This window comes from Bactrocera neohumeralis, chromosome 2 (genome assembly GCF_024586455.1).
Source record: "Bactrocera neohumeralis isolate Rockhampton chromosome 2, APGP_CSIRO_Bneo_wtdbg2-racon-allhic-juicebox.fasta_v2, whole genome shotgun sequence".
Lineage (NCBI taxonomy): Eukaryota > Metazoa > Arthropoda > Insecta > Diptera > Tephritidae > Bactrocera > Bactrocera neohumeralis.
The window spans coordinates 82,805,862-82,822,765 of record NC_065919.1 but is presented as its reverse complement, the minus strand read 5'-3'; the positions used below and the strand labels follow the sequence as shown (position 1 = coordinate 82,822,765).

At 37.4% G+C, this 16,904-nt stretch overlaps 1 protein-coding gene across 1 annotated transcript; it reads right to left on the bottom strand.

Annotated features, from left to right (window-relative positions):
- Positions 1–14,969: 14,969 nt before the first annotated feature.
- On the bottom strand, positions 14,970–16,496 carry LOC126754111 (uncharacterized). Its single transcript, XM_050466023.1, has one exon. The coding sequence runs from the start codon at positions 16,220–16,222 to the stop codon at positions 15,614–15,616; it is 609 nt and encodes a 202-aa protein (XP_050321980.1). The 5' UTR covers positions 16,223–16,496; the 3' UTR covers positions 14,970–15,613.
- Between the last annotated feature and the right edge of the window lie 408 nt (positions 16,497–16,904).

Below are 16,904 nucleotides of genomic sequence, written 5' to 3'. Positions count from 1 at the left end.
AGGAAGATGTCGCACGGAGCCATATCAGGTGAATACGGGGAGTGATTAGTGGTTAAAATGTGATTTTTGGTCAAATAATCGTCTTTCGAATGTTGGATTTGGATTGCACTTTTTGGTCGTCAGTCAATTCGTACGAAACAAACCGTGCACACACCTTTCGTAAGCCTAAATATTCAGTCAAAATGCGATAAATCGATGTTTTGGAGATGTTCAATTCCATTTCCATGAATTTCAATGATGATTTCGGCTGATTTTTGATGAATTCAGGCACAGTTTCGATGGAATTTCCGGTGATCACGGATTTTGATTGGACCACATGTTGATCGTGATTTATGTCCTCATGACCACTTTGAAAACGTTGAAACCACTCGTGCACTCTGCTACGGGATAGGCAATCATCGCCATAAACTTGTTTCATCAATTGAAACGTTTCGGTAAAAGGTTTACCAATTTTAAAACAAAATTTAATGTTGGCTCTGTGTTTGAAGCTCATTTTCGCACCGATAACACAAACATACTGACACTTAAAACGCAATAACTTCACTTCCAATCTACGAAATGTCATGAAATTCTTACTGGACAATCGATTAAAATAGCAAATTTGAACGCACCAGTCGACATATAGATGGCTCCACCAGGAGCACTAGATTCAAAAAGTCCTCTTTACTTTGAAAAACACGTTTCCTTCATTTTTTATATTTTCTTAACTAAACCGTTTTAAGCTTCCAATTATTTTCAGACACCCCTAATATTAGATAAAGCATAAAAAGCTGTACATGTTTTCTTTGTGCTCTACTTTCCGTTGACACCACCAATTTGAACTCGATTTTCGCGCAATTTGAAATGACTTCGTGTGTGCCACAGTCGCACGTGATCTCGGCGAAATTGAACTGGGCTGCAACAAAAATTGCTTTCGGAAGAAAATTTCGTCAACTGCCTAAATTCAAATATATAACTGTGTATGAAATAACTGTTGCTTTTTCTGAAGTATACTTTACAAATAATTTATTAATTTCTTATAACCTCAAAGTGGTCCCAAAAATACACTCGTATATTCAGTTTCTGCTTTCATTACAGTATGGTTTCTTATTACGTTTAAAATAAATTTAAACTCAATAAAGCCAGCGAGAGGCCGCTAAGTGACCTCTGTGTCGAGCCTCCAACCATGCAATTCCATATGTTCACCAATCTGCGGCGAGATGAGCGCTGCCAACGAGGAAGATGAATTGCGCTCGTTGCGGCAAGTTCGCTGTGACAAACGACCCACTGGATACATAATACATAATCCAGAAATGAGTATTTAAATATGTGTGCGTGCATGGAGTGATAGCGCGTGGGTGGGTGTGGCGCAATTGCTTTGGCATTTGTCGTTTGTGTTTTTGTGAAATGCTCTTCAACTACATTTGCCAGCAACAACACTTGGCACGCAATAACTTGACACTTTAATCAAAGAAATTGCCTCATATTTCATAGCAGCTGACAGTCCTAGCAGAATCCTGTTGACTTCACTAACTGGCGTAAGCCCGTTGCTGGCGCACTCATACACACACACACCCCAACTCGATTGGCTCGTTTGCGAATCGATGCCGCAAAATGAATTCAAGTGTGGCGACTTGGTGTTGCTTCCACTTGAATACTTGCTTACCATCTACGCCGCTACCTGACGCTGTGTTCGATGCGCCTGTGTGTATGCTTACATATTAACTTACAAATTGAAGTGTGTCAGCAGCGCTGGATGCTCAAAGCCGTGGGTGTCAGCATCCACAGGATTAATTAGTGATTTTGTGCTAAATTAATTGGCATTATTTTTACACGTTGAGGGCTGAAGTGTGATCAGCTGTTACTGGCGAGGTGGCTTATTACTATTGATGAATGATACAGCAGCGGAAGTAGCTTAGTGTGTGTTTAATAGGATTGCTTTTTGTTGATATTGAGGTAATCGAGAATATATTAAGCAAGTTTTGCAAAAAGTTAATTTTATTTTGTTTTCTAAGAAACTTGAATTTCAATAATATTTCGTGGACTGCATGTTAAGAAAGCTTAAGTTGACTTAAGCTGACTATAAAACATTTAGTAAAAAGTCAAATTTATTCTTTAATATATCAATTTCTAACTTTCAGCTCCAAAATTTGTTTAATCTGAAATAAAACAACATCCTTGGAGAATGGAGCCAAGTTCTTTGAGCGTCATCCCCTTAGGAGTTGCCAGAAATGATTATTTTTTATACTGCTCAAGCAGCTCACGACTTTCGGTCCGAGACCAAAAAGAAAAATGAAGGCAAGCCAAAGTGAGAAGACGAAACATCTCCTCCCCAGGGTTGTGCGCTGAGTTTGGGATCCGCCACGTAAAATTCACTGCCAAGGAAAAGGAGAAAACTGCCTTGAATAAGAGATCTCCTTTTGATGACGACCCACGCAGATTACGATTTAAGGACATGCATCTGGAATGTCCGGTCCCTCAATTTGGAATGTGCCGTTGCCCAGCTGGTTGATGTCCTCGTTAGGGGAAAAGAAATGCGATGGTAGACAAGGACAAGTAGGTCCTTGTGGCATTTACTACAGTGGCCATATAAAGGAGCCCAAATCCGTTGTGGGATTCGTGGTGGAAAAGAGACTCTGTCGCCGAATACTGGCATTCAACCCGGTGGACGAATGTCTAGCCACAATCCACGCCATTCTTAAACATATCAGGTATTTCACCAAACTACCTGGCTGTCTCCGGATCAAAACACCACCAACCAGATGGATCATGTTGTGATAGACGGAAGACACGTCACTAGTGTTTTAAACGTGCGTACGCTCCGATGTCCTAGCATTGACTCGGAACATTATCTTGTTGCAGCGAAGACCACGCCAAAAAACACAAGGAAGGTTCGAAGTCCAGAAGTTGCAACCACAACATACAGTCAAACGAGATGCGGTGAAAAGAATGGTTCAAGACCGAAGTGTACTCGTGTAGAACTTCCAGAGGTGATCTAGTGACTGATGTCCAGAACATACTAAAATTGAGTGGGGTTCACTTCTCCAGCCTGCTGAATTGCAGTGAAAAATTAACTAAGGGAGATGGTGAACGTGATTCCACAATTGATGACGATGGAGCAGACGTTCTATTGCCCGACCATGAAGAAGTTCGAATACCTATTACCTATCTGAAGAAGAACAAAGCGGCGGAGGCCGATGAACTACCGGCCGAGCTATTCAAATACTGAAGCAAAGAAATGATAAGGAGCATGGAACAGCTTCTTTGTAGAACATTGTCGGACGAAAGCATGCCCGATGGTTGGATTTTAGGTGTGCTCTGCCTAATCCACGAAATGGGATACCGAAACAATCTGGAGATTTTTATCACGGAAAGAACTTGATTGACGAATTTTCTTGAAAGTTTGTGTCTCCAATGGAAAAACTTGTCTCTTGCGAGTCGCCCATCCACCTTTGTTAATGATGATAACAGCAAAAAATTTATAGAATCAGTGCTTAAAATCTTCTTGTTAGCATCAGAGAGGTAGCAGGGAATCTCCACATCTCTTATGGATTGACTCAACACATTTTGGTTAAAGTTTTGGGTAGGAAGCCAGTCAATGCCACACACATTCAAAAATACCTGATTCCTTTGCAAAAATCTTAAAAGAGAAGCTATAAATGTGTTTGATAAGCTTGTATATATATTATATTGAACATTCCAATTTTTTTAATAATATTTCAGTATGTATTAAAGCCGATATATGTTTTTATTCTCCATTGAACGCAAAAATAAGAATAATTTTTAAGAAGATTTGAGTTCCAATATCATTTAAGCCCTTGTTAAGCTACGTATGGTGTAAAAATGTATACAGTTATATACAATGTACATTCTTAGAACTCTTGGCCACATTCCTCTTCAATGCAATTTTTATTTACAAGTCCTTCTGAAGGGTTGAAATCAATAAAGTTGAATCATTTTATTGAATAAAAGTCTGTATGGGAAAGAAAAGTGTCGATGAACGTGACTTTTATACAAATAACCGCTTACCGATGACTACTCCAACCTTACCGCATGTTTTAATCCACAATTCGCATGCAAGTTACCTTAAAGTTGCAAGTATTTAAACAAATACCCTGCAGGAAATGTGTGAATAGAGTTGTGATGTGTAAAAAACTGGTGCTGAAGACTTGAGTGATAAGCAAAAGCTGCGGATGCTTCACAAAATTTTCAATTTACAAGTATTATGATGCATGATGAGTGTTTATTTCTAACAGATAATAGATGTTACAAGAAGTAGACCTTTATCAGTGATTCGAAGCACGATGCATAACAGATTAACAAGTGGCAATACTGTACAAAAATATTTGATTTTCCGCTCTATGGCTTCCATATATTTTTATACTTATATAAGTTGTGCCAAAATGAAATACAGGGTGTCCCAAAATTCAAGCAAGGTTTAAGATTCCGCCACTTATCTAGAAAAATCCTAAAAAATATGGTCGAATAGTGTTTTAACTCCGTCAACTGTGAATATTAGTTTAAATGCCATCAAATTTTAACCTTGCGTTAATTTTGGAACACCCTATATCATACTAATTTGGTTACTAAACATCACTACTAAATGTATTGCCGATAACTCAACTAAGAATTATAACTTCTTTCTCGCAAAATCCAATATCAAAACTTGAAATCTTCTCCTACTCGCTGACTTTTCCTACAGGGCAGCATACTTTCTGTATAAGTATGTACCTGCGAACACTGAAGCAAACAGCACACTCTGCATTCCAATTTAATGAATGAATTCCCTCAAGCAAATTCAATAAAATACTGAGATTGTGTGCGCAAACAACAGTTAACATCAAAGTATCGTAAGCATACAAATGCATGAGAGCAAATATGAGCTTACTTACATACACACATATACATGCAGCCAAGTGTAAGCACAAACACTTAAGTGCACATGTACTTATACTAACGCCACATATATCTACATACAAAACCACAATGTATGTGCGTTTGCATGTGTTTGTGTGACTACAATAATTTCTCAACCGCTTTACTTTAAACAAAAGCGCTGAGAGCAAATCACTTTAAAGTATTTCATGTGGAAAAGTGGTAAAGGCATTTGACAAATAAAATCACACAGATATCAGTGATAATAATCACAAGCATAACAACATAAATAATTGGCTTTTTATGTTTGTATATATGTATATAACTAAAAAGTGTTCCTTTATCAAATATTCTCTTAATCGCTCTTGGCGTGCTCCGACCATTAATGTGCTCGGTGTGAATATTATTAATGATTTGTTGCTCACTTTTAGGCGCCATAGAATCAAAAATTTTCACTATCGTGATTATATATAACACTAGAACCACCTGTGATAGTTTAGAATGATAAATGACTTTTTTAATGCTTGAAGAAATTGATAAAGCATAAGTATATGAGGGTACAAACGGAATGACAATTCATTAGTCTGACAAATGATACGACGATATTGGTGGTACATTTCAAACTACAAAGGAGTGTAATAGTAAAACTTTTAGGGGTATTCCAATAAACTGAAAGTAAGTAATTTGAAATTTAAATAGATGAACTTTACTTTTCAAATCTACCCTGATCTTCTCAAATCTACTCTACTCTACTCTACTCTACTCTACTCTCTACTCTACTCTACTCTACTCTATACTATTCTAATATACTCTAATCTACTCTAGTCTAGTCTGCTCTACTCAAAAAATATCAGTCATTATAGTCTAAAAAAATTTATTTCCGCAACTTTTCACCATATACTCATTCCCACTTATTCTCTTTGAAGACATTTTTTCAGTAATTCTTTCCTATATATCCTCTTACTTTTCTACCACTTTTGCACTTAAATGCAAATCCCTAACATTGCCATCAGCATTTTATCGCTCGATTGTGTTAACACTTAACCAAAATGCCCTCACGAGTGTGGCCTACTTTGGTCGCCTGGCATTCATCTTCCACAGCGATTCAATAAATGCGCTCGAATACTGTTCTATGGAAGTAGCCTTGCACGTAGTGCCCTGCTGTCTGTGGCACGTGCAACAAATGTAATTAATTAGTTTTCAATTTTCTCCACTAAATATGCATAATTTATGTGCACTTTCGCATCCTATTCACTCTTGAAAAATGGGGTTTCTAGCCCCTCCCACAAGCAAGCAAATTTCGGTACAGGAGCGCATCAGTATTATATGCACTGTTAAGGGCTATAAAGCTCCAGATTAATACATGAGTAATGCACTAAGAATTTCTCCTTCTTTTCAAAATCTTTTTCTTTGAAAATATTACAAGAAACATCAAGGTGCTGAAAGAACGCTTCATCTTTCTCGATCCACATAGTAATAGCGAGTATATAAATTCACTCCATGACCCTTGGTTTCGTTATATTATTATTACTATTTATTACTATACAGCGCTAACCCAAAATGTAGGCAACATATTTTTTTAATTTTGTAACCATTTTCATTACTTTTTAGCAGTGACCCTAAATGTAGGCAACAATTTTTTTTAATATTGAAAACTTGTTTATAAACCTTCGCGCCCAACTAAATTTCAAACACTACTGATCCGCTCCTGTTTCGCCAAACAGAATTGCAATAAAACGTGTTATCAGCCCGTGGGCTTAGATGGCATTTGTTACACGCTCCTTTCCTCCTAATTTATGTATTCACCTTACAATTGGCTGTATTCATTTCCGATGACTTCCTTTCTTACATTTTTTTCCAACTCTAACATTTTATTTCACTTACTTATATTTTTCCCTGGTCCCTTTGGTTCGTCGCGGGCCACATTGGTCGCCACGTTTACATTTAAAATTTATTGTTTCGCCGTTAATGCTCGTTTTACGCGAACAAGGCAAGCGTAGTAGGTGAATGAGTGAGTACATTTGCATGTCGCCGTCTCTGCTTTGCGCTTTTGCTTTAGTCCACACCTCCCACCCTCCGCATCAAAATGCGCAACAATTGCCCAGACCGCCAACTGCAGACCTATAAAACAAGTTTAACCCTCTTTAAGGTAATTTAATAGCTGCATTCCAAACTAATTTCGCAAATTCAACCATTTTTCAAATGAAATGGGGCATTGGCTGCCAGCTAAATAAAATTGCAGCCAAACTAATTAAATGGAATTTCACTGGAATTTTATTGGTGTAATTAATGTGTCAGCTTCCGAGCGAAAACAATGAAATGTTCACAGCGAAGAAAAACGAAAAAGGTGTAACATTATTGCCTCCCCACTTAAGATGTTAAAGAAAAATTGAGCTCATTGTATTATGTCGCTTCCCCTTACCTTTCAGGAGTTGTAATACCTTGCCACGTTGAAAATAGCTTCCCCTATGCTGCAACGCGACCGGAAGTTTGCGCTCTTTGTCCACTTTATCTATGCTGTAGCACTTCCGCTTTTGAATAATGAAAGCGGCTTGCACGCAAGTATCAATAAAACCTTTAAAAGGAATAATTTCCGTTGGGGAACTTCAGCTCATTTTATTTTGAAAGCTTTAAAAGTAGGAGGTTAATAATTCCTTATTTATTTCACAAAGTTTTTGTTGAAATTTTTTTATAAATTAACAACAAAATAGCTGATAAAATCTCTTTGAAGTTTTTCAGTTTGATTTCGTAAAACGGTCTCTTTTCTTAATTGAATGCCGTGGTGGAGTTCAACATTCAGGATGCCTCATATGAAATACAATATATTCTGCGACCTCACTATTAATACCTCCCCCAGTGTTTCATACCGTGGAGCCCTCAAATACCTGTGGCGTTTCTCGGCCATTGTGGGATAAGTGCACAAGATATGCTCCATTGTTTCACTGGCGCCATGCTCTTGACATTTCCTGGAGTCATCTTGATCTGGAACTACCAGACTGTGACAATAATTCTCCACAGTCCCTTCTAGAGTTATTAGGAACTTTGTATATTTCTAATATACCGCTTTGTACATGACTTTTGAAGTTTTGCAACCCGGTTGAACATTCCATCGCATTTGGATCGTCATAAGAACAATGCTTGGGTCTACCAATTGCTGTCATATTTTCGGATGACAACTATACTCCACTCATGGCAATCTTGACCACTATATCGTATCCATCGAATGCCTTTGCGATCTGGCAAATAACGGAAGTGAAGTCGCTTGTTCCTGCCGAAGCTCTTCAATTTTCGGTGCCAACCGCCTCCTTATTGATCTGGCTGTAGCCTCAAGCTTTGTTCTTAGATTTAACTACGCTTAATATTCTCCAGTCGCTTGTCGGGTCCGGATTCGGACGTTGTTGAAGCCGCAGCGAATGTTTCTGGTCTATCACCTGAGGTACTTGTATAATTGCATTTACCTTTGGCTCCGTTGAACTATCACACAGGTTCTAAGGGGTCATTTTTGCATTTAAGGGTTTTGATTCAGCTATATCATTCAATTCCACCAAATAACGAAATGGATCTGTTAGACCCTAGTCCATGCTTGAGAATAAGGCTTCTAAGAGCTTCATGTTCACTATTTCGCTCCGCTTCTATGACATCTATCCTAGCGGGTGACTGTAATCAAAAGGTACCATGATCATAGGTTTTTAAAGACAATTTTTATATATGAAGCGACGACTTATCAGTGGTACAAAGTGAAGTAAAAACCTCCAACACTACATTTTCACAATTACAGATCTTTCATAAAAGCTAAGCTTTATAGAAAGATTCACCAACTACTTGAAAGCCGGTTATGTTTTTCTCTCAAAGCGGGCTTTTTTCAAACCACAATATTTCATTTGTGAAGACACACACCTGTGGGAATATTGAGGCAAATATAAAAAAGAAGAATTCTCATGACAAATTTCCGCAAACAACGCCATTGAAACTTTGCCTCAACTCCCTCTCAAGCCGCAAAAAAATTTCGCCGTAATTCTCGTGGTTGACTGCCAACCGCTGCACTGCAATGCGATTTGCTTTAATAAATCATTTTCACCCATTTCACACACAAGTGCCGTTTCTGTTTAAGGTGCGGCTGTGTGTGTGTGCTAGGGGAATATAAGAAGAATTTGTTGTCATTTCAGATTTTCGGCGTTTAGGCTGTAAGCTTTTATGCGCCATTACTATAAACGTCTTGCCTATGAGCTGTGAGGAATGTGCTGCTACTTCACACATATTTGCTCAGTCGTGAAATCGCGGCAATAAAAATAACCACAAGCAAAACAAATGATACAAACGATAATGTTTGTTTTTTATTTTTGCTTTTTTTGTGTTTGTTGGTGTTTTGATTTAGTTTTTTATGAGCAGACAGTAAATAGTTTTATGTCGGTATATGGGAGGTAGATTGGCTTTGTGCTTGTACAATATATGTATGTATCTACATATGCACTGATAAAATGTCTAAATTTAACTGAAGAATAAATTAAAGGTAGGCCCAAACCAAAACCAAAAATAATAATAAAACTCCAAATAACTTTTAGTACATTTGCACTAGAAAAATTAAAGGATGATCTATTTCGAGGTTTCCTACTTTTTTGAAAAAAAAACACAGAAACTTCAAATTTAATGGGGGATGTTTATTATAGTTCGAAAGGTAATTTTCCTTTTAAATATTATCTCTTTCAAATATTGTCCGCGGCTACGTCTCAGATGGTCCATCCCTTGAGTCCAATTTTCTATGACTCATTCGAGCATTTCGACTGGTAACTGGTTAATGGCACGCATGATGTTTTGCTCCAAGGCCTGAATCGAAGCGGAATTATCCGCATAGACTTTACCTTTTACACATCCCCACAGGAAAAGGTTTAGCGGTGTGATATTGCACGATCTTCGTGATAACTCAGCCGGCCCAAAACGTGAAATTATCTGCTCACCGAAGTGTTATCTCAATACATCCATCGATTGATGCGTTGTATGGGAAGTGGCGCCATCTTGTTGAAGCCAAATTTCGCTGAGATCACGAGGTTCAACTCCAGGCATCAAAAAGTCAGTTATCATGGCGCGATAACGGTCGCCATTGACATTCGCACCGGCATCATTTTTTAAAAAATATGGATCGATGACTTCACCGGTAAAACCACACCAAACCATTTTTTTTTCTGGATGAAATATAAAGCTCTTCGTTAAACAGAAAATTTGTTAACGTTGTTCAGGCTCAAAAACGTCGGATCTCTCCATGATGAAATGCCTTGGGAAGGTCGAGCGGCAAAAATACTGATCAAAAACAATATGACAGCTTGACATGACTCACGCGTGATCTATCAAAAAAGGTCTATTGATCACCCGTTACAAAAAAAAAATTTAATGAGACATTGTTTTTTACACAGATTGCTTTTTTATATATCGGGATTTGGCAACACTTGTGTTGAAATGTAGAAACTCACAACTTTATCGTACAGTTTGACTTTTTTCTGGATGCATACTCGGCCCGTTTTCACATACGAGCGCTTAGAACATTCATCTCGGCCAACAAATGGAATTAAAACCCGAAAATTTTCGAGCGATTATTTTTTACAAGTCTTGACGTGAATTAACTCAGCAACAGCGCATCAATGAACTTAATTCAACTTTTGGCGGCGACACTCCAACAAGAAGCGGTGTTTATCGATGTTATGGTGAAATAAATAGGGGTCGTAATCAGTTGTTGCTCCAGAAGCTATTGATGCTGTGCTAAAACTGAGATAGCAAGATCATGATGTGACCTATTCTGAGATTGAGAAAACTATAGGAATTAGTGGGACATAGTTTGCCAATCGCTCAAAAAAAGTCGCTTGGTCGGGAGTAAAGCTAAAAAATACGATAGCGATGCGTTGAAACACATCCATGACATCATGACAGGTGATGAGACATGATTTTACGAGTATGAGCAACATTAAAACAAGAAAAGGGAACGTAAACAACAGTCGACTGCTGTGCGACTATATGTCTTTTTCAAGATGAATCTAATCTAATATAACTTGTTGTGATGTGTTATTTCTACAAGTATAACTTAGAAAAATGTGAAAAATAATATTTTTTTGGAGGCTAGGGGTGCCCCTTAACACTCAATTGGTAAAGTTTTTTTGTTTTTGGCTTATGCGATAGTTGTTGAGCTGAAATCAATCATGGTCTTCTAGTCAGATGTTAAGTCAATTGTTATCAGTTAATTTCTCATGTATGATTTTGTATATATCTCTAAACTTCAGTTCTCTATCAATAAGAGACCAACTAAACTCCTTAGAAATTAATTTAAAAATTATTTTAAAAGTTCAGAGTTTAATAAAAGTATATTCACCCAATAAAAACAAACACTTCCTTATTAAATTATTCACCTTAGAACTCAACATCTCACCGGAACACCTGACTCACTAAATTATCAGTTTTCATTTCAATTAAAACATATGACACCAATCAAGCAGACTGACTTTGCCAATTTGAGATAACCAAAAAGACACTAACAAAAACACAAACAAATATGTTAAACAATCAACATTTCATCATTCTATTCTTTCATTCTTCTTTTGCACACTTTCATTACACCGGTATCACGCGCTCGGAAGCTGATAGTGACATAGATGACAGCGGATTTCAAATTGAAAAATATATCTGCAAATAGAAAAGTGTATAAATTGAAACCAAATATCAATAAAATTCCGCGCTTCAAACGCTCGTTGATACAACAAATCCAAATGTCATACGGATGAGTGAGTAGAATGTAAAGTGGATACTAGATCAACAAATGCAAATATATTTATGTAGGTTTATACGATGGTATCGAATACATATTAATTTCACGATTTTTTAATATCGTGGGACGAGAGCAAAGTAATGTGAAAAGCAGTATAAAAGTATGTGTTCTCTTATAAATTTTAGCAAAGTCACAAACCTTAAGTGAGAAAAATTATGAGTTGCTAGGTAAAATACAGGGAATAAAAATATTGAGCATAGTTTTATGATGAAGGCAGCTTGATAGTGGGATGGTGCAACAGTGCAACAGCTGAAGCGTTATTTTCTTTTTTTTCTTTCCCCTTCTTCCTTTTGCAACATGAAGTTATTTATTGAACTCATTATTTTTTGCATAATATTAGAGTACGAATCGTCGATTACAATAAAAATTGTCTACCATCTGATCAAATTTGAACCGGACTGATCCAAAAAAAAAAATTTTTATATCGCGTATCAGGCAGATTACAATAAAAGTTGTCTATCATCTGATCAAATTTGACCCGGACTGGTCCAAAAATTAATTTTTTTCCCAGATTGTAAAAAGCTGCATACATTAGAAATATTCAAAATTTCACAAAATACTAACCTTCATTCCATCATCTAATTATATGTGGAATCAAGCCTTAAAGTACTTACAACTCTCAAATTTATTTTATTGAAACTCCAAATCACTGCAATGCACTAGTTAAGACGCAAACCTATCTTAACTCTAGTTCGTACACACACAACTTTACAACAACAACAAAGAAAAGCGCAAATGAAAATGAAAACAATACCCGATTGCCATCACGTACGTAATTTATTTTCTAAACCACACGCCGTTCGAAACTTTGCCAGCGCATGGATTTCATTTCATTCACCAAACAGCGCCAATATCACATCAATATGGCAATATTTCTTAATTGAAAAGTTGCATGATGCATTGCGACAGTCGAGAGTTGCACCATTCAGCGCCTCCGCCCGCAGCCGTGGCAGTACGTCAGCTGGATAATGGCAGCAAGCGGCATTGCTAATGCGCACAATCTCACCTGAACCAGCGTTTTGACATGCAAACAGAGAAGAACCATCCAGAACACGCACACATACATTTATGCACACAATTGCAAGCATTATGTTGCAGCGGATACATGGTCGTGCTTCACCTGACAACTTTGCCATGGATGAACTACATCCTCATTCTATTTATAACGAATATTTTCCATTTCCTTTTTTACATTTCAAACATCATTTTTAGTTCGCTGTGGCAATGCAGACCATAGCCACACACATACATGTGCATGTGTTTTTCCAACGTTGGCAAAGTGGTTGGAATTTAGTTTACAAGCATGAAACCGCATGGATTTTTCAATTTCGCTGACGCTCATCGAAGCTGACATTCGTGATTGTTTGTCATCTATGGCTGCGCTCACATATCACACACAGACGCGCACACACTCAAATGCACATAAATGAATTGGAAATGAAAAACACATAGTTGGCAAATATTTTCAAATAACAATCAATATGCAGCAACATGCTTTTATTTGTGATGAGCCACTGGTGTGCAGAGGTATTGCCATGTCTATTATTACATAACCACCAATCATAGAAATTTACAAGCTGCACATGGAAGCAAAAAAAAAATATTTTGCGTTGTGCATATGTGATTTCCAATGAAAATTGTTCCAAATTGCTGTGCTTAATCATTGCATTTACGACCGCGTTGGCGTATGAGTTACCTCAATATTTCAGTGGCAAAAAGACTATCTTCTTTTTCACTATGCAGTTGGTATATTTATAATACTGATCATGATGATTTGGCGTTTGTATTTAATAGCTGAGATTTTAGCAAATCATTCTGCAGTCTATAAAAGAGATAAGGTGGTTGCTTGCGTATTTCTTTCTTGATAAATAGATCGCTGCCTTATTTTATGTGCAATTTTTATTTTTATTTTGTTGGGCGTTGCCTTTATAAATTTTTTATAGCGATGCTAGCTGGAAGAGGATATTCTAATCTTGTAAACTTATATATTCCTAATGAATAATGTTTCAAGGGGTTAGACCGCCTGAGAGCCCTATAAAGAGTCCTAACTTGACCAATTTGTACTATGAGTACAGATTACCGGCTTTATTAACATGGCGTTTTGACATGAAATGACTGCTGCTAGCCCAGCCTTTAGAATCACCGTCCCCTAGCTTGTGAATTACTTGATTTCATATATGCAGTTTCGAGAAAACATCCTTGAAAGCTTTGCGTACTGAAAGTGACTGAGCTGAATGATTCGACATTACAGTGAATTCGACAGGGACATATTTCCTATTTCTATATTCAACCAATGGAACAATATTTTGGGACCTTAAAGTATTCATCAAGCCAAAACAATTTCCCTCTTTTTGAAAATGCTAGACTAACCAAACCACTTAAAGCAAGCTTTGGCATTATTATTAAGGGCCAACAAAACACATTGGGGTAACTCTTGTCAAGGCGGCAAGCACATGAAGTGTTAAAAATTTAGGTATGATAATATTGATATAAGTATCTATTGAAATCAGCATTTTATTTTATAAATGATTTAAAATTAAGAAAATAATATTTTAACACCTAGTAACGTAGAAAGCACATATTAATGATTTTTAAGATGATTGGCTTCGAATCCCGGTCAAAGATTTTTTCGCATATTTTATGTCTCTAATATAGTTGTTCGCATATATGAAGACATATGCTTTTGTAATTGTATGATAATACAATAATATTTTTGGAGCTTTGGATACTTCCTTGAGCCACCATATACTAAATATCAAGATTTTCGAACTTCTTGGTGACTTTATATTGGATATATCGGCCAATATTTGAGTTATTTTCATGGAAATTTCCAAACGTATTTTACTTATAACAGTATATCTTTGTGTTTAAAATGGATGCAATTGGGCGAAAACTTGACCTAACCCCCAAATAATCATTACCAAGATTTTCGAATATCCGGCTGATTTCGTATAATGACTATGTATAGTATAATCATTTTGGCTTCTCTGACAAATCTTATGCCGAATATATATGTAGGTCAGTTTATAAGTTATATATGCTGTATGTATATACAAATTTGCTTAGATTCCTTTCCTTTGCAAGCGTATAAACTGTTCGGTTGCACCCGCACTTAGTCCTTTCTTACTTGTTTTGAAGTATTTTTGAGAATGAAATATTCCAACTCAAGTATACTTGTAAGAAAATTTCATAATTTAAAGATACAAAAATACATGTTTTATTAAAAATTATTAATTTTTATTTACATTTAAAACTTTATTTATATTTTATAACTTATATTATATTTCCTACTTTTTGAGGAAATATTTGGAAAATTTCATAAGTGTTTTTATAAAATTTAATAAACTGCTTAAATTTTGTTCCCTACATGTCTGCTTCAATATGCATGCACCTACACACATTTTATATTTGTTTATCATTATAATTTCACTCATTGTATTTCTGGGAACCACTGCTAGCAGAAATCGTAATTGTTATCGCATTTCAATTTCATGCCCCACAGCAATTTCAATCAATTTATTTATTAACCCGAAACCAAGCAGAGATTTTTTCCAACACAATACACTGCCACACGCTATCTTATCAACAGTATCAGTCGAAAAACAATTTCGGAACTTATCATACCTATTTTAACTTAATTACAGTTTTTACTTTTACCAACACGAAAGCGCTGCCACAACGTTGTTGGCGTTGTGGGTCGTATAACAACAAAAACCAAAACAAATTTATTGCAACACACACATATGAAGGATACATGCTGCGTTCATGTGTGTGTGTGTATGCATAATGTATGAAATATTTCGAACAACAGCGACACATGAATGCACTCACTCAGCCCCCTTGCCCAGCAGCACAGCATCCGCCCATACACATACATATTTGCGCACGTTAGTCATTTTTTTACGTCGCAGGTTTTAATTTTTTTTTTTTTAACCTCAATTAGCGGATATCTCAATAGAAGTCCGTACAATGCATGTACATGCGCCACTTCTCCCATGCGGCACAGCCCACAATGTGCGTGCCCTCCCCGCTATGGACGCCACCACCCTCGCCAGTCCAGGCGCTGACATAACCTTTGCCCGCTTCACAGTTCAGCAGCAATGGTGCGGAGTGCTCACTTTGGCACATGTAAAATTTATTCGGGTCCACAGCCGCCCAGGTCTGCTGCAGATGCATTTCGTCCTTGCACAGTTCCACAGTGGCATTACCACTACTACCACTGTTTTGACTTTCGGGCAGACTGCGACGGTCGAGGCAGGCCGGCCAGTCGGCGTACGGTATGCAACCGAAATAACCGCGCCCACGAAAGAAGCCACGTCCCGCTGGACAACGCATTTGACGCGTGGCGTTGGTCGACTCATCGCAGATGTAGAATATGTTCGGATTGACATCGCCCCACATGTGGGCTTGCGTGGTGCTGTTGCAGTACTCCGGCTCAGTAGGCTGTGAAGGTTTGTTAGCAGAAGAGATGCTGGCATTCGATTTGACGCCGGACACGACAGCCAGCAAGGAGATCAGTGTAATCGGCGATTGCATGTTCGCCATCGTCAGCCATTTCATTGTTATTTATTCTCTTTACTTCGCAGCTATTCGTTTCACGTTCGCGCTCGCTCGATAACGTATCGCCTTATTTATGGTTAGATAAACGTTTTTGCGTTTTCGTCATAAACAGGTTAATGAATTTATCGCCGTCGTGTGCGCGCACTCTCACAAATTGACTGATTGATGCAGTGTCATTCTCATTTACTTTTATAGAAATTACCGCACATTCTCGCTTATGACAGTGTCATTTGGCGCAATGGCAGCGTTGGCTGCGACGTTGTTGCTGCTGTGGGTGAGGCTGGCGACTGAGCAAGTTGACAGCCGTGTCAACGGTACTGGTAACAGCTGGATGCAATCAGTGTTCCAGACGAAAAAAATGTTTACTTGTCGATATGAAGAGACAAACACTTGTGTATATATGAGTGTGTATCAACCTTTATAAGTTCTGAGGCAATGTTTCTGTGGTATACAATCATTATTGTTTGTAATTGGCAATGTCGACCTTGCACTGCGATAAGAATGTTTTTGTTGATGAAAAGCAAAATGGGTAACCAAAGTTTTATACCGCTTTGAAAACCGTTAGATACTCTGTAGCTGTAACCAGTTCGTATTGAAATTACAGATCGTATCTACTTGTATAAGAATACCGATCTTTCAAACATTTTAGTTCACCACTTCAAGATCACGTGTTGTAATCATC